At 41.6% G+C, this 19,094-nt stretch overlaps 1 protein-coding gene across 4 annotated transcripts; it reads right to left on the reverse strand.

The window, feature by feature from the left end:
* Positions 1-5,043: 5,043 nt before the first annotated feature.
* Positions 5,044-10,632, reverse strand: MAS1 (MAS1 proto-oncogene, G protein-coupled receptor). 4 transcript variants are annotated; one of them, XM_085541416.1, is made up of 4 exons: positions 9,320-10,632; positions 7,877-8,251; positions 7,510-7,565; positions 5,044-6,141 (listed from the first exon to the last, which is right to left on the reverse strand). In XM_085541416.1, exon 4 carries the CDS (start codon positions 6,102-6,104, stop codon positions 5,115-5,117), a length of 990 nt encoding a protein of 329 aa, XP_085397542.1. In that variant the 5' UTR covers positions 6,105-6,141; positions 7,510-7,565; positions 7,877-8,251; positions 9,320-10,632; the 3' UTR covers positions 5,044-5,114. The 4 variants fall into 4 exon arrangements, with proteins under 4 accessions (XP_085397542.1, XP_085397541.1, XP_085397540.1 ...); XM_085541415.1 differs by having other exon boundaries at positions 5,044-7,565; XM_085541414.1 differs by having other exon boundaries at positions 7,510-8,251.
* Between the last annotated feature and the right edge of the window lie 8,462 nt (positions 10,633-19,094).

Below are 19,094 nucleotides of genomic sequence, written 5' to 3' on the forward strand. Positions count from 1 at the left end.
GATTGCAAGACAAGAAAGACACATCCAAACTGAGTGCACTAGTCTGTATCTGTAATATCTCCACCTAAGTCAGTGGAATTAATCTGGATTTTCCTTACCTTTTTTTCTTAAGTCAGAACCTGGTCCAAGAGTAACAGGGCCAGAACATGTGCAATTTCTTAGCTAAGAAATATTCATCACCTCCAGATGGAATAGCAGCAAGTGTTTGATGTTTTTTTGTCCTTTTCTCACTTACTGACGTGAGAACGAAAGATATGGTTTTGGGGAAGGAAATCTTAATGGTCACTTCTACTGAACTGAATAAAAAACTGTATGTAGAAAATTTACCGGTGCTAAATGTTGATATTTCCAATAATTTCCTCAGCAGATGAAATAAAGTAGAATTAGGATATACAGTTTATGTTCTCTTCCAGAATAGCATAGATGGTTTGTGCCACACAAAAGAGAAAGTAGTTTTCTCTGTATATTTTCACATTGCTTTACAGCATGTGTTATGAAACATGCTTTCTGCTGCTTGTCTTTCAAAGCCTTCAGTAAAACTATCCAGAGGGATTATCTGCATCTTTTCTTCTTTTTGCTCCACAAAAAGTAAAGGATGAGGAAACTAACACTGTGCTTGACAAAGAATAGCAGTATGGAAAGCTTGTTAAATCTTTTTGGAGGTTAAATCTTTTTGGAGGTGTTTTGTTATCCTAATGCCATGGGAAAACTCAACCTCAAGAGCGTGGCCAAGATGAGGATAGTTAACAGCTGCAGTCTGTCTGAGTCCATGGGTTGGGGTGCATCCGACCTCTGCAGATTTGTACAGTCTTATGCTAAGCATCGAACTGGGGGAATTCTGAATGGAGAACACAGTGGGAAACTGAGGATGGATAGAAAGCTGAGAGATGCACAGTGCATGTTTTGCTGTAAGTACCCAACTTGAGGGCACAGTGCTTTAGGCTTTCAGTTTTCTGCTGTACTGATTTAACTGGGGCACACCTACAGGCTTGAATGGTCCTTTGAGAAGTAGTGCCACATTCAGACTGGGAAAAGTGGAGATAAACATTTCTGAATACTTCAGGCTGCTAAGAAACACAGGACAGCGTTGTGCTCAGAAAGATACGTGCTAATGGATAAATGAACCAAAAGAGAGCTCATCATAAAGAATGTAGTTGGCAGGGCTGTGTTTACAGAGGACCTCAGCCATGGCAAAGTTAGCAGTAGAGACATTGTTCATTTCTTAGACGCTGGTCTGACTGGCTTAGCCTGTCCCCTGGCTACAGCACAGGTCTGTTTCCAACCAAGTACAGGTTAAAAGAAACCAGACAGAACAAAAGTTGCTGGCTGTAGGGACTTACTTTCACAAAAATCATTTCCCTTTGCTGTGGTGTGTAATTGAATGTCTTTAGGGAGCTTACGGTTTGTGTTCATTTGGCAGTCTTCACTTGAGATCTTTTTTTTTCCCTAAAAACAATACAAGAAGATAAGTTACATCTATCAAGCATACGCTGTTGGTTCAGCCAAAAATAAAACGTAACAAAATATCCAGATAGACCAAAGACTTCATAGAATGTAAAACATCCTCCTCTGATGTATTTCTCCTAGCCCTGAGGAAACTCCCATCATACGAATTACAGAGGAAAGGTAAGTACTCAGAGTTAGCAGTGGAATAATTATAGCAAATTGAAGAGTTTAGGATAAAAAAATGTAACAAATTAATGCTTATGTTTCAGGTCTATAGTCTAAAATTCCTGTTAGAATAAGAAAGGAGCATTTTTCATCTTTTCTCCATCACCTATTGACCAGCCACAGTGCTGAGGGAAATCAAAGAGGCTGTGAAGGCAGAGCACCAGCTCACAGCACGAGGCTGGGTCTGCACCTCTGCAGAAGGGTCTAACATTCATCTGAGAGTGGAGCCAAGACAGTTGGCAACAGTTCCATGAAGCAGATAGCTCAGGATCCCTGGAGGAGAAAAGCATCTTTAAATGTCATTGTTTTGATGACTTGACTAAATAGCATATAGGACCTGGTTCAAAATGCCATTATCAAAACACTGCTGCATAGTAGTTACTTTAGATCCTTGCAAAGATAACAAAACTGGGTATAACTGCATGCAATTTTAAATATGGAGCATCACAAAAACAAGGTGCTTTTTTTAAAGGAGGGTGAAGTAGTCGTTGGTAAGCACGGCAAAAATCTGCTAAATCACAAGTAACACGGGAAGGCTGGTTGGAGTAAATTGCTCATGGATTTTTCCAGTGCAAGAACTATGGACATTAAAAGATCTAGGAAGTGGCTGCTCAAAACAACCAGAAGGAGGATATTTTTTTCAGGAAGTGTTTAATTAAACTGCAAAACAGAATGCTGGAAATACCAAAAGCTTGTATGGACTCCATTGACTTCTCGGCAATATGGGAGACCTCCTATCCATAAACGTTACAAGAGAGAACAAGAGATGGCTCCTCTTCTAAAATGTTTGCAGTTTAAATGTGAAAACACAAATAAAATTGTATAAACCTCACTTTACAGGTAGGAACATGAGGAACAGAAGATTAGAAGCTAGGAATGCATTAAAACAGAACACGCATATCTAAACTCTATGAGTACAGCTTCACCCCTGGGACTTTTTTTCCTATGTTGTATCAGTGTAAAGTGTTTATTTGCATTGCCTGGCCAGCACAGGCATTTTTCACCCTCTTGCACAGATGCAAATCATTTTCAAAAAGTCAAGCTGATGGAGAATTACTTTCTTGTTGTGCAACAAATGAAATGTCACCTTCTCATTGTTGATTATGTAATGGTGGGATAACGTGCTTTATCAGTTCTCCTTGTACTGCGGCCTGTCTGCACAGACAAGTCATCAGTCACCGTGATAAAGAAGAAAGAACATCCCTAAGATATTTCTATCTGAGAGCTGGGGGAACATTAATCATTTTTTCAGCTTCTAGCTGTTCACTCTTATTCATTCTTCCGGATGTTCCTCTCATGATAATTGTTAATGTTTTCTGCTCCTTATTACAATCTGTGGATGGTTGTCCAAATTCTGCAGTGTTTGAGGGCCTGGGCAGGCAGACAGACAGGAGAAATAGAGAAATAAGTTTAACACCCTAAGGCACCACGTGCAACTCATGCGCACCCAAATTGCCCTATTGTGTATTGTCACCTTGTTGCATATTATTTTCCCTTCAGATCTACTGAACTAGCTGCTTGCATAGTGATCCTGCACACAGAGCTGCCACAATAAATGGGTATGTTTAAGCACAGTGAATTATGTGTCACTGGTATCACTTTGAGAGACCTAAGTTGCTTGAGAGGTTACTGCAACTTTGCTCCTCTCTGATTCTTTGATTATCGTGAAAGTACTGAGGTAAGGATAGGGAACAGCTTTAGAGAGAGCCAGGATTTATTCTTAGTATTCCTAGCATTCTAGTTACACCATTTATCCACACTGACAAATTCCACAGGAGGCCTCAGCCCCCAGCTGGCACTTACATACACATGCTACATGTATGTGGACATCACACACGCTTGTTCCTGTTGCTCCCCAGTGTGTTCACAGGCCTGCTTGCTGTATCCTGCTCTCACCAGCAATATGTGCTCTGCTGATTTGTTATTCCAGCAGTTCAGTAAATCAGTACCCAGAGAGAGAAGCAGACTGGTCATCTGCTGTCTAAATCAATAGAGACAGCAAGCATGGGACTGAAGTCTTAACAAGTAAAACTCGGACCTGCAGAATGGCTGCCAAGGGGGAAGGTTTTGATGGAGTGAGAGAACTGGGAAGGCAAAAGAGAACCTTTTTATTTTCCTGAGTCCTTCTGCAATGACACAGTGCAACGCTTTAACGTAAGGAAAGAGGGGAATTTGCGTAGAAAAAATATTTATCCTTCTGAGATCTGTTCTCTACGTTAATTCCCATACAATGCTAGGTCTTAACCTACCATCTCCCTTATTCCAAGGCTGGCAATCTTTCAACAGAGTAGGGGTAGGTTGTATTTTTCTTTCCCCAGTCAGCTATTAAGTGAGCCAATGGAAACTTGGCGGGCAGCTGAAGATGTGCCTCTGCCTGTGGCAGGAGCTCTCAGTTCCTGCTGAATTTGGAGCCCCGTGGGGGCTAGAAGCAAATGCATCTCTTAGACATCTCTTCGGAAGTGCCACAGTTCCCTAAGGGTCTAGATCCCACTTCTTCCATGTCTGTGTGATAAACATGATAAACATGATGTAGCCCCATCCTTTCCTTGCTGTTGTCTTCCTCTGCTTTCTGCAGGTTGGCTATAGTTTGTCAGACGTCTGTAAGAATTAAATTCCACAGCATACCAGCCCTGGTACCTACTATACAGAAAAATGCAGTCAGGTGAAACAGTGTTGCTGAGGTATAACCTCAGTCCTGCATTGCTAGAGGCACTTTTCTGGTTGTCATCTATAGGTTGTCAGCTACTCCCATGTGTCAGGTACTGAACTGACATGCTGATGTCTCTGGAAATTATGCAGTATATGCTTTGAAGACGGATTCTGAAGTAGCCCCTTATCCAAAGAGGAACTTGATCATTCAGTATATACCTGCACATTCTGCTAGACCAAAGAAAGCTACTCTGTATGCTTGTGGGTATATATGGGGACCATATGTAGGTTTCTTCTTCTGCACTCCCCGGGGAGCAGTTCTTTTGTGAACTTGTACAAGCTGGAAACAGCTGTAATAAATCCCAGTGTGTAATGTGAATCCTGTGTTTAGGGGGTTTGACTTTTAAAAATGTGAATACACGCAGGCCCTGATGACTTCAATAGCATTTATGGGTGCTCAGAGCTTGTATAAATGTCACACTATTTATAACGTATTTCTCTGTCCTTTTTTTATATTCTCTGTTGGCCTGTCTCTTTCCCACTGTGGTATCCTTGACTGACATAATCATATCAGGATGTAGCATGTGTTTGAATAATTAAGAAAATACAAATAAAAGTTATCTTTATTGTAGTCCTTGTTTTTCCATTACTCAACCACCAAAGATAACGGTACCATTTTTTCTACTGTTTTTTTTTTTTTACATTCTATGGAAGACAAATACCTTTTGTTTTGCATTAATTTATTAAATCTTACAAGTCCAATTATTTGCCCCTGAATTTTTCCCCTCTAAGCCTTAGAAAATTGTTTCTGCTATATCCAAGCTCATGCCAACTTCTTGGCTTCTCGGCCGCAATCCATCAGCAAGTGCTCTGCTAAGAACCACTTTGAGACTCTCCTTGAACCTCTTTTTCTTGCTGCTTCCTACAAAGAAGTAAACAAGAGGGTTGATGCTGCTGTTGACGGTGGAGAGAACAATGGTGACGTGGTTCTGCTGGCTGAGCAGAGATGACCAGTGGTGATAGTTCAGAAGGTACAGCAGCCTCATGGGCATGGCAAAGATGAGGAAGACGACGACGGTGGCCACAATGATGATGTAGAGCTTTGATGAATGTGGTCTCAGGGAGTTACGATGAATCCTGATGACCAAGATCAGGCTGGACAGAATCATTAAAGGAATGAAGATCAGGAAAGTCAGGATCCATATGAAGATGAGCATTGCTTGGCAATGGTTGGCTTCGTCAAATTGTTCCCTTGTTGAATCATCTTTGCATGTTAAGTATTCGGCTACTGTCATCAAAAAAGACAGAGTCCATAGAATTGCGCATACAATTGCTGATTGGTGCCGTGACCGGTGGCAGCGGTACCAGATGGGGTAAACAATAGACAGACACCTCTCAATACTGATGGCTGTCAGGAGATAGAGACCAGTATTATATCCAAGAAGAAAGACAATAGACAGTGTGGTGGTTATATAGTAGTAAAAGCCATACGCGAATCCAAAGCCAGCAATGTACTCAATCGACAGAATAAATACACAAAACAGTAAGGAGATGTCAGCAATGGACAGGTGAGTGATGTACGCAGTGAATGGATTTCTTTTGATCTGGAAGCAGAGGCACCAGAGGACAATTCCATTTTCACAAAAACCCAGGAAGGAGATGATCATAATTACCCAAAGTGGGGTCAATATCTCCCAGACTCTTTCCTGTGTAGAAATGTTTCTGTGCATTGAGATGTTCTCTGTGCCTTCGCTGGGATGAAACGTTATGTTTGACTCATCCATGGGGAAAGCTCAAGTTTGGATAGCTCAGCTCTTCCTTCTGTAAATATGTATAAAAATATACTGTGAATATTGTGTGTTCCTTCCCTCCCCTTCTTTCTACTTCGTGGACCCTGGTTTTCTGGTCAGATCTGAAAGCCTTAGCAAAGGAAAACGCTCTCTGATATACTAATGCTAGCTGAAACCCCGCTGCAAATATTCTAAGCAAGTATTAAAGACTGCTAGGCCCATCATGCTAGCAAAAACACTGAGCTTCCCTCTCTGTGGGGTTCAGTTTAGGGATGCTAAGCCACAGTCACAGAGATGCGCTTGCAGAGCTCCTGAACATGCAACCTCTCTGTCACATTGCAAAGTCCCATAATGCAGCGATCACATACAGGATTGGTGGCTCTTACTAGAGCACTGGATTGTTCCCAGACAGTTCTGTTCAGCTCCCTTTAAAGCTAGTGACGATAATTTGAAGCCATACATATGTATTTCAGATGAATCTGGCACAACACAAAATGCTGTGTGTCGAAAACTTGATACCAATACCTTTTCCAGAAAGATTTAATTCATTAAGTAAAATTAGTATGTAGTTACTCAGCTCAATATTTCCTCAAAGTGTAAAGTCGTGGGAATGGAAAATGTCTTAGTTTTGAGTCAGTCCCATGTTTGTCCAACTTTAAGTATCATTTATCAAAGTATACACTCATAGAATCATAGAATATCCTGAGTTGGAGTGAACCCACAAGGATCACTGAGTCCAACTCCAGTATAACATAATTTAACCATAGCGAACCATTTAACAGAACTGCAAATACCCTGAAAATGTTACAAACCCAACCCATTGCAAGAAGCAGTTGTTCAGGTTCCCTGCTATTGTTATAATGGTTAGATCTGTTGATTTGGAATAAATTCTCCCTTTGAAGGTCTCCTTTCATCCCACAAGAGACAGCAAGTAGCACTGGCTTCTGTTGATTTTCATTGGTGTGTAGGATTGTGTCATGCTCCCTTCCCTGTTGACTTCCTACCTGCCTCAGAGATAACGTAAACTCAGAGCCCTTGCTGATTTACTGCTGTTCCAAGGAATAACTACTGGAATAAGCTTGCCCATGTGCCTCAGTTCATCTATATAGGCTGTTAACATGCCATAATGGGAATTTACCTACATCCTCAAGCAGCCAAGAACATCAAATGCAAGGGAAAGAAGTTTTACTGGGGATAGATAAGTCATGTAACCATTACTGAAACAGAGCCCCTGACTCCAATCATACATTTTCCCTCATGAGCCCTGGGTTTCCCATGTTCACAACAGCTTCTTCAGACAGGACACCACAGTCTAAAAAAGAGCATTAGTAAACAACCTGGGAAGCCTCAGGGCTGGCTGGCATTTAAACCTGCACAAAAATGGTAATGATGATCTCACCTGTATGTTGACTGTGCCACCGTCTGAGACTCAGTCGGAAGGAACAAACAACATAGCTGGAAATGTGGAAGACAAGTGAGCGTGAATGAAGCAGGTAAGTGCAGTGACTGGAATGAGTGGCAGAAGTTCCTAAAGCAGTGTTCTGGAAAAGCTATAGAGGGAAGGTGCTCAAACACTGTGCTACTGGAAGTGTGGTAGAATTTCATAGGAGAAAAGAAGAGAAGAATCTATCTTCTTCAACAGTTAAAAGAAATAGAAAAAAAAAACAATATGAAAAGACTGGATTATGTGTTTGATTCATATATCTGTATCAGTACACTATTTCTTTCTGGAGAGTGAAATGAAGAACAAAAAGTTCTGGACTTACTACAGTCATTCCCACATGAAAACATTCAGAGATGAGAATGGAAAGAATCTTCTCCTTCCAGATACATCCACGGTCTGTTCAGATTTCCCTGAAGCTGCTGAAGAACTTCCTTGAAGAAGCTGAAGGTTACCTTTTCCAACCATTTGTCTTTGGTAAGAGGGAGAGCGAATAATGCACTCTGACCATGACTCCCTCAAAAATAAGCGTGCAGTTGTCCCATTGCACAAAATTACTGAGGCACACCAAGGAAAGAGCCCTTCATCTGATTCTGTGCTTCAAATGGCATCACTCAGTAGTTGGCAAGTCATCTGTCTGAAAGCCTGGGAGTTAACTATTGTGGGAACTGAATGGCAGTATATGGAAAATTGTCCTGAGCTGTCACAATACCAAGAGACATAGTTTAAACAAACAAACACAAAGTGAGCAGGAAATCTATTTGGGGAGGATCAAATCTGAAGGAAAAATCTCAGTTTAGAACTGTGCCACTATATGCCATCTAAAACAATACAAGTTGATTTGTAAATGTGTCTTAAATTACTTTCTAATGTAAGAATAGAAAGTAAAGAAAGTGAAAAAAGAGAGGGAGAAGGAGAGAGAGAAAGGGGAAAGAATGAAATGAAGAGGGAAGGAAGGGAAGGGAAGGGAAGGGAAGGGGAAAGGGAAGGGAAGGGAAGGGAAGGGAAGGGAAGGGAAGGGAAGGGAAGGGAAGGGAAGGGAAGGGAAGGGAAGGGAAGGGAAGGGAAGGGAAGGGAAGGGAAGGGAAGGGAAGGGAAGGGAAGGGAAGGGAAGGGAAGGGAAGGGAAGGGAAGGGAAGGGAAGGGAAGGGAAGGGAAGGGAAGGGAAGGGAAGGGAAGGGAAGGGAAGGGAAGCCACAGAACAAAGAAAATAGGCAAGGCTTTTGGGATAGTCTCAGATACACATTTCTATTTGTATAGACCCCAAGATTATTCTAAAGAAAAACCAAACAAACAAGCGAGCAAGCAATCAACAACACCAACAAACCCAACAGCACAGAAATACAAAACAAAAGTCATTTCTTAAGATTTAAACACTCTCCCCTGAAAAGTTCAAACAAGCCTAGGAGCAGATAAATGTCCCCTGAGGGTGTCCCCTGCTTTTGCCCCAAGTATTAGGTTGTTTTTCTATTCAGATATTAGCAGAACAAACATTCTTCGCCAAAAAAGGAGAGCATTTGCTTGGTTTTCTCCTTTAGATGTTTCACTAAAACTACCAAATCCCCAAACGGGAAAAGCTACTAACTAACATGAGAAATAAATGACCCCAAAGGGAGGGTCAGAATAAAGTTAGGAAAGTAACGGAAAAAAGTGAAAACAACTTCTAATTGCCCTTTTGTTTGTTTAAATTGTAATCTACCTTATGTAGAACAGCCGCAGGACCAAAAATTTCAAGCTGTTCTGGAAAAGGAAAAAACCTGTTCCTTACCCATAAAATGAAACATGCATATGAGTAGTGAGGATGATCATTGTAGGAGTCTGTTAGTATTGCAAGCTAGTCCTTTTTCTAGCCCATTCAGTCTGCTGCACAAAAGTGTTCCAAAATCAGGGATGTCCTTTCCTCTGTGTCTCTGGGTAGATGGTGGTTTCTGATAACTCATACGCACACAGCATTTCCTTTGTGACTGTTCCGTGGGGCATCATCAGTCATCATCAACATGACTGAGGCAGCAGCGTGAAACCTGGCCTATGGGGGAACAGATCACAAACCCAGCTTGTATCTGGTAAATTAAGGGGTGAAAAGAGGTTTGAATATGGCAGGGCAATCCAGTGCTTGCTGACTGTTGTACTGTTCATATCAGATGCTGCCAAGAGATTGAGTGGTTATTCCTGAATCAGTTTAACTATTCAGATGCTGGACAAAGGGACTACAATAGCAAAGCACGGAACCCCAGAATGTCTCAAAATTAGAAATGAGTATCAACAATGAACTCATGAATGCCAATATAGACATTCTATCCATTTCAATCTAAATTGATTATGCAGCAAAATGTGGTATGAATGATAATTTATCCTCAAACTTTTCTATGAGACATCAACTTGGTGGGACAGAGCAGCCTAGCAATAGATGTAGATCAAATGTACACTGTCAAATACCCTGTGTGTACAAAGATGGCAGTGTTGTCTTTTTATCATTTTGCTTTGAGCCTTTGAACTATTTCATGTTCTGCAGACAAGCTAAAAAGAACTCACAGATCATTCATTATTATACACACACACACATACACATATACATATGAATTATAAACTGAATTAGAGGGTCTAATGAAGTGGGTATAGTGGGTATAATGTAGTGGGGCCAATATATAAAGGTTTCTCTGGAAGTTGCATACCCTAGTTACATAGCTACACAAAACACATAAGAAAAACCTCAAGGGATGAGCTGCAGGCAGCACCTGCAGGTGTCATTCTGTCATTGGACACTGTCAGACAGCCTGGTCCAGCTTTCACAGTGTGACACTGCTTGTGCAACCCCACAGCCAGAGAGGAAATCAGCCAGTTTGGATAGAGAAGATGTATGGCTGCATCTCATGCAATATCAGGTGAAGGGGTTTATGAGCTTGGGTGCATCACACGCGACGTTCTGAATAGGTGCTTGTGCCTCTGCATCCTGACAGAGCATCGGTGAGTAAGCAGAGAGGAGGCAATTGCAATCAAAGAAGGGTGGGAAATGCAGGAGAGCAGGGGGAACGGAGGGGCTTTTAGTGATGCTGTGAGATTGAAAGAACTAATGTAAATGAACATTGTACAACTTTTGGTGTTTTTTGGAAAGGGGGGAGGAAAAAATATAAAATACAATTTTAAAAGTTAGAAGAAATAAATGGAAAAGGTACTCTTGGTCAAATAATTGCTATCTCTACTAAAATCCTCACGCATCTACCTGTTACAGAATCTCTGTGACTTCTTTTCGAACTATTGGTTTAGAAAACTAATTTGTGAGTGGAAATGTGTTCTTCTTGGGACAGTAACTGGTGGCTCAAACAGTTGCACCAAATCCAGCATCATGACACATCAGAAAATACACTGCATCTGCTTACTGACAGACCCAGCAGCTACCAAGCATTAGGGCCATCTGCTACACTGTGTTAGATATTACAGGAAACACTTTACGATAACACTGGAGACAGAGAATGCTATCAGAATGTAAGTAATAGCATGGCATATGAGTAACTAGTATAAGCAGTTTTGACCACTTCAGCTTCAGTTGTTTAAAGCAGAAGTTGCAGGGTTAAAAACTGACTGAGATACATGAAAGATGAGTCAGAGTTTTCCATGATAAAAGGTTGGAATAAGTAGTCCCGAGTGTCAAGTAGCCAATAAACTTAGTTTTCATATTGTTTAGGTTGAGATAAGATGGTGTGGTCATACCCAGTTACCTTAACATAGACTGGACACTTTTGTACTACTCATCAAGACAATGAAAGAAAGGCCAGGTATGCTGGTGTTCCATACTTCAGCCTGCCTTGTTTCTGGAGCTTCCCATCTACAGATGTTCAAAGCATTCTTGAAACAGTTGCTAGTCAGACTTCTGAACTGCTTGCCTTAGTGAAAAAGAGCACCCTGAAATCATCTTTACTCCTGAATGTAATAACATGCTTCTCTTCCTTTTTATTTATATATGGTATCATATAGTCACCACTTAGAATCACAGAATCATAGAATTACTTAGGTTGTAAAAGACCTTAAAGATGATCAAGTCCAACCACAAGCTAACCATACTACCCTAACTCTAACAACCCTCTGCTAAATCATGTCCCTGAGCACCACATCCAGTTTTGAAACACATCCAGGAATGGTATTTCCAGCATATCACAGAAATTAGCCATTGTTCTTTACTTATTCTCTGTGTTGCAGGAATAGGTGTTACCCATTACTGTAAAAACGTTAGTCCCTTTGGCTGTGTTCACTGAATACTCATTATTTTTCAGCTGAAGTCTGGTGGCCCACCTGTCTCGCACTCTGCTCCTACACACAAAAGAAATAGCTCTTATGCTGAAAAACAATTAAAAGGGATGGTAACTGCTGTATGGAGGCACCAGTACTTACAAAATCAAGGAAGATGAAATAGGAATTGTTGGCAGACTTTTAGGAATACTCTTCAGACTCAGACAAAGGTCTGTGGCTTCTCAGGGCAATACCTTTGCAAGTCACCTAATGACATGCTTGCAAATGATGCTGCTGTGTATGGACATAATTAGATAATAAGCAGTAAACAATGAGAGTTATGTAGTGACATAACTGGAAGAGCTATATACTATGTGATCCTAGGGTTTAATAAAGCAGTTTCTTTCCCACTGGTGAAAGCGGTAAAAAAATCAAAGGATTAATTCAAATCATGGTATTTTAAAATCAAAACTGCATTGTGAATATCACATTGTGGGGTTGCAGGGAAACTGTAGCCCAGTTTTCTTATGCCTCATTTCTTTCCTATTGTAATGAATTCCCTACTGTACAATGTGGAAGTGGACTTTGGAATAGACCACGATGACAGAATTGAACTGGAGCGCAGTGCATCATTTCAGAACTAAAATACTTCTACCTCGTTCAGAATTTTTCACCAAATTAGAACCATTAAAATGGAGACAAACATTTTCTTTTGAATAAAATGTTTCTATCACTTTCAGTTTGCTACTAACACCAGTCTCTTTTCAAAGACAAATTACAGGCTTGATTAGTATTTTCAAGGCGATCCAGTAAGCTAAGGGAATGTAGGAAGTTTATTATATAAGGCTGGAAGGTTACTGAACAAAAACACTAAACTGCCTCACCCTTCTATCAAGGGTATGTACTTGGAGTGGATTTAGAATCTTAAAATATTAGGAAAAAAAACCCACATTTTCTGCAAAATTTTATTTTTACAGCATAAAAGGAAACAAAACAATGGTTGTAAGGGTAAAACATCATGGGTACCCGAATTTACACCGTATCAGAATTCCTCATCAAATTTTCTCCTATACAGAATGGAAGTAACACTGGGAGAAAAACGTCAAATTTGTGAGATGTCTCACTAGCACAGAAATATATATATTAAAAAAATACAAGGAATTCACTTACTACTTCATCCTCACTAATGCAATGAAGAACCAAGTTTGATTCTGTTACAACAATATCAAGTGGTCATGGCTTTTTCCCCCACTTTTTCCGACTTTTTCTTGCAACAGAAATGGAACAAACCACAGTTCTTTTAACTCATCACAAATCCATGGAAATCAATGTCAGTAGCCAAGCCTGGATACATGAACCAAGACTGCTCTTGTGAGGACTCTAGGCTCAGGATTTTTACTTCCCACAATGGCATGGTGGTGCATCTTGTCAAAGCTTCAGCATGAGCAGCAATTGGCTGTGTTATCAGCTTGCTTCCAGAAACAGTACTGACTTGTCCTCTTCTACTCATAGATTGGTTTGGTAACAGAATTTGCTCTTCAGGGTTGAGATAATACAAAATATGTTAGGTAAAGAACAACAACAAACTAGAGGTAGAGAGAAAGAAACTGAAGTACTGTGTTTTCTAGGAACTTCTTCCTGCATCAGAACCTCAAGTTCCTTGTTGGAGAGGCTAAAGAGGCCACAACAGCCTCGCCTCCTGTAACAGTGAGCTTGGACTCATTTGAATTAGTTTAAAATGGAATCTTTTATTAATAAAAAAAATATTTTCCTCAGAAGTCTATTCTCTAAGTAGTGTTGTTGCCTTTATTTCCTGCTGAATACATTTTCTAGGACTACGTTTTTATTCTTTGGCATGACTTCCCTTTATCTTTCTGTGTCAAGGACATACAATTTTCTTGCCCTGTGGTCAACACCAGAGCCATTAATTGCATGTCACAGCTGTGGTGGGGTTAACCACAGAAAAGGCTACAGGGCATTTCCCAGGTGGAAATGCTACAGTGAAAATTACAGGGTATAGCCCCAGAAAGGGAGCTGCACGTAGGTTAAAAAGCGAGGAGGTTGGCAGCTCTGTGTCTCCTGTCCTGCTTATCTTCCTCACTGACCTATATTCCTTTCTTCAAATTCCTGGTCGAATCTCTTAATACCTTGTTGTGTTTTACGTACACCCACACTCCTACTGATAGGAATACACATTGTCATTTAGGAGTGGAGTTTGCAGGCATGACTCAAGGCATATTAATACCCATAACAGGTTGGGTTTTTATTAACTATGTTGTCATGCAGACTGTCTACTGTGGTACACAGAAATCAGCTCCGATCTAGGGTACTTCCTAGTTCCTCCTCTGTCAATACTGATTGACTGTAGCAGATAACGAGACATCAGCCACACAGGTAGGCAGGGCCTCTTCATCAGGGTGCACGTACCCATACTCCAGAAGTCCGTATGGTATACTTCAATATTCATAAACATATCTTGCCAAAATTAAACTGGTGTTTTGCAGGCAACAGGTAGGGGAGAAAGAAGACACAATAGGAGACTAAAGCATAGTTGATGGTGTAGATGCCGTGATAGTGAGGGCTCAGGAGCCACACAAAGCACAGTGCCAAGCAGTGGGACTCATCTCCTGTGGTGGGCAAGTCACTGCAGCCTGCATCTGCTGGATCACAACCACCAGTTTGATGGTTGCATTGTGACAGAGAAGGTGACAGGGGAGAACACAGGCCAGGGCCTGTAAACGTGCATGTTTTTTTCCTGACACCTGGAATAGTCACCTGTGGTTCTAGTGAAGATAATAAGCTGTGGTACAGAATTTGCTAGCCTGACAACAGGGAACGAGCCCCAGGCTACTTAGTGCTTCCCCACCAGCCTGGCAATCCCAACTAACTAGTTTTACTGGGGGTTCTTGTATCTTCTCAGCTGTAAGCGTCCCTGAGTGTGGGATCTTGATGGAGCCTCTGGTGTGGGGCACAAACCACTAACACTTCTGAAAGGCAAGCTCAGTGCAGCATGGCTTAAATCACATCATCTATGTCAATACATGTGTTCAGGCCCTTCTCTCCATCAAAGCTTTAACGTTTCAGTCTTCACATTTTCATTAGCTGGAAAGAAACAGTTGAGAGGATGGCACTGTCTGTCACATGGCTGCAAATGCAAATCTTCCTTGATATTAAACTTCAGGTGCAGGTTTCCTGAGGGTGTGTTGTGCCAGGCAAAACAATGCCAGGCTTTTCAAGCATTCAGCCCATTGTGTCAGTGGTGAAACATACTTGCCCAGTGGAAACGTGTCATTAACTGTAATTATACCTTCTGGCTTCAAAGAACAGGCCTTTATTTTAATGCAATGGGAGGCACATGCTCTGCTCTAATTCACAGCCAAGAGCACTCTCAGCTACAGTAACCCCCTCAATCTTTGAGTGGCAGTACTCATATTTTTGCTTGTTCCACACACATCTCAAACACGTTCCTGTATGACAAGTAGATCAGCCATTTGTATCACTCTCAGACATTCTTGTTGTAGTACCACCGGGCAAGTTATGTATTTGTGCTTTGAAAAGCCTTTCTTTCCATAGAGAATGTTGCATAAAAGTGCTCCTGGAATAGGCACAGGTGGCCCCTCCCTTCTAGGGTCATTTCTTTCTCATATGCCAAAGCCAAGCTGTTTGTCTCAGATGAGGAATTGGAAACACTTCTGGGGAAAAGGAGGGAAACCATTTCTTTATTGAGCCTCAGCCCTAGACTGTTCTACTCTTGGGTAACTTCCCAAACTGATGGATGTAGAAGCCAGAGATGCCCTCTTGGGGCTATACAAAGGCCTAGATTGCCAAGTCTTCTCTTTGACAGCTGATCTGAAAACAAACAGAACCTTAAAATAGTATTTCTACCATTGCATTGGCTTCAAGTTTTCAGCCCTGAGTTGAACTGGACCGGGAAAAAGGGGCAGAATGAGCAGTACTAAAATGAGAGTTGTGCCTTCTTTGTCCTCCATTTTACTCCTTTGTTCACAGTTTCTATTTGTTTATTATTTCCTCTCATCTTCCTTTTGCCTGTGTCTTGACTTTTTTGCTTTGCCCTCGCTCTCATCGCATACTTGGGCTGGAGTTCTCTCAAGATGATGTTAACTTCCTTCTTGTGACCACTTGATTTGCCAGACAAGGATTGAGAGACTGGGGAAATAAAATGGGAAGAATGATGGAAAGGACAAAAAGCGGTGTGCAAAATCAGTACAGAGAGCATGCATTTCCAGTATCTCTCTGTGATCTCTCATCACTGCACTTCTACCCAGCATGTTTCTGCACGCAGTCAGTCACACCTTTCTCCTTAACACCACCGGCAATAAAAGCTCTTCTCTTCCTACACATTCATCCCAAATATCACCCACCAGCTGCAAGGGCTGTCCTCACATTCTCTTCCACAGTGCTCCTTCTGCCTCAGCCAGATGACTTACTCTGTCTGATTATTTACATCAAGTCTTTATTTGGTACAGGTCTTCTAGGAACCAGGCATATATACACGCTCTCACTATGAGCCCAGCAGCTGTTACTAAACATGTAATTCTTTAGATATGCAATTACTGTTTTCTTAAAAAATAAAATAAAATAAAAATGCTGGCATTATTCGAGATAAAATAAATGATTTTCAAGTGAGCCTGAGAAAAGAGCAGTCAGGCCCAGCTTGTTTTCCAAGTGTAGCAGCCAGGCTTTATGAACATCTTCTGTCAGAGGTGCAATGGGTAGACTCTAGTGAGGAATTGTTTCTGAGGTGATTATGAGAGTATTTTCCTCAGTACTTACCAAAATCAAATGCTCACCTAGCAGTGGTCAAGGGGACCACTTGGGATTGATATCCTCACATATGCATGGACGACTGTCTTTCTCTCTTCCCAAGGCAACCACAAGCAAAACTGTGAGAAGACAGCTTGTCTGACCCAGCAAAGCACCAGAAAGGAGGAAAGGGAGGAAAGGGAGGAAAGAAAAAGGAAGGAAAAGAGTATATTTTCATTTTTGTCTGTTTTGGAGAGAACAGTTTCTCCTCTTAGGAATTCCAGACTTGAGCACTGTGTCTGTGGCACTGTTATTAATAAAGTCTGCTTATTTAATCTGTTCATGGATATGTCTAGGACTTTCCATTCCTGTAAGATCGGTGAAGCCTTCAGTTTCCTATTTGTTTGATTTAGCGCATCTTGTCAGAGTTGTCTAAGGAAGAAAAGAGCCATCTCCTGCAGACTCCTGGAGTCTGGAGCTGCCTTAAATATTTACAAAAGCAAATGTACGCCTTTGTGCCCACAGCTCCTCTTCACGGGAGCTGAAAGAGCACACGAGGCTCCCCAGAGCCCCGCGTCCCACCTCTGCAGGGACAGCAGGTGTGGGCACTGCCAGTGCAGGAAGGGAGATGCAGCAAATGCCTCCTGACTGACTTTGCTTACAAAAACGAAAGTAATTTGAATTGTGATGCTGGTTTGGTTATTGTTTTTAAATAATGCAATCAAGCACTCAACTTTCTCTGAGTCTTTTTAATTAAATTTTTAATTGAGTATATAATTTAATATATATAAGCAGCCTAAAAGGGTTTTGCTGTTTCTTTCAAAATTCAGAGATCGAATGCACCAAAATGGAACTTGAAATCTGAGCAAACTGCACTAGACAGCAAAGAATGCAAAATCAGATGAGACTGTTACATACTTATCCCTGGGTGTATGCATATATTAAAATGATGCATTAATTGTCATTTTAACACCACTGACAAATCATTTTGATTTATGACCTTGTGTGCTCTATAAAAATGATAAATGTTTGGATTACATAAACATGGCTATAAAAAGCTGTCATGGTTTTTCCTTTGATGACAGTTATATTATCAGACTGGTTTTCATGAACAGTACTTAGTAGCTGACTAAATGTGTGGCAATGCAGATAATTTGCTAACATTTTCACATTTGCTGGGTTCTTATCACAAAAGAAGTATTCTTTGTCGTTTCAGGGCTGTGTGTCATTAATACCTATCCACAGAAGTAAGGTCAGTAGGCCCACATCATACGGGTGTTTTTTTTATTAGTTATTTATTTGCAAGCTCTGCTATTTAAATGAGAATATCTGCTGTGCTATTGGCTCAATACTGCCAGCCTGAAAATTACTTGATAAGGTGCTGGTATGTTTTCACTAGCTGCAGTAATGCAAACTGATGGCAGAATATTCATTCCCCTCCTGCCCACTCTCACACTTCAGCAAACACCACAACAGAGTCATGAACCACATTGTCCCTCATTAGCAGATGATCAGCAAAGCCTAAAAAGATCAAATCCAATGCTTGGAAGACAGCATACTGTTTCTGAAGGCATCTTTGCCACTCAGTGCTTCCCATGCCATACTGGGTTTAGGTGGGAGTGGTAGCATTCTTCTTGCTCCTATGTGGAGCCTCAGCCTATGGGTGTGCTGCTTTCCTGATCATCAGTGGGATAGAGAACTTCACCAAGTGAAGGTCTGCCAAGCTCTGCTCTCTGAGGGCTCTGAGATAAGCAGTGCAATAGTTACCTCCTAATTTTACCCCCTCTTCATGGTTCTCTCGTCTGATATTGTTCACCACCGCCCAAAAGAACAGGCCAAAACAGAGGCCCCAGATGAGACTTTACATCATATATCATTGTCGCCATCACGGCATTCCTCATCTTTGCCATGCCCATTAGACTCAGGAGCATTTTGAGACATGGGACTTCTAAATCATTGTCATTCAGACTAGTTTACACTTCTGCCTTGTCCAATCCCATTAGTTGGGGTTGCAGCAGTGGAAATGCTTTGGTCTGTCTCTGTGTGAGGGATGGAGAAGGATAAGGTTCAGATGGCAGTGCAGAGAGCCCTGAAAGGTAGGGCAGAGACGGCCATTTGAGAACAGGAGCAGAGTCAGGACTGAGTGGAGAACCCAGGACTTCAGGCATGAGGTGGGTGTGCCTTTCTGACTTCTTGGGACTATAAAAACAGTGAGCCACTATGCAAGAAAACTTCTGAGTCTTGAGCACAAAGTGAAGTGAAGGCCTCGCTCCAGCAGCTGGGCAGTGTGGTGGGAGCACCCCACCGGCTGCATCTTTCAGGAAGGAGGCAGGAAGGAGGACAGATCTCCAGCTGGGCTTGTGGAGGCCAAAGTGCAAAGCCCATCTTGGGCTGCAAGGTCTCTTAGTGTAGCCATGGAGAAAGCCACCTATGTACACTAACCAGAAAGACCTGTTCAAAAGCTGGACCACAGAAACTGAGCATGGTGCTAAAGGCTGTGAAGGATGGAGAACAGCAGGAAAGAAGCACTGCCCCTGGCTGCAGGCTACCCACCC

The sequence above is a fragment of the Coturnix japonica genome, chromosome 3 (genome assembly GCF_054131305.1).
Source record: "Coturnix japonica strain WE chromosome 3, WE-NBRP24, whole genome shotgun sequence".
NCBI classification, from domain to species: Eukaryota; Metazoa; Chordata; class Aves; order Galliformes; family Phasianidae; genus Coturnix; species Coturnix japonica.

Bases quoted from the DNA above. Each gene is read 5' to 3' on its own strand.
- MAS1 (XM_085541416.1), bottom strand. From the start codon at position 6,104: ATGGATGAGTCAAACATAACGTTTCATCCCAGCGAAGGCACAGAGAAC.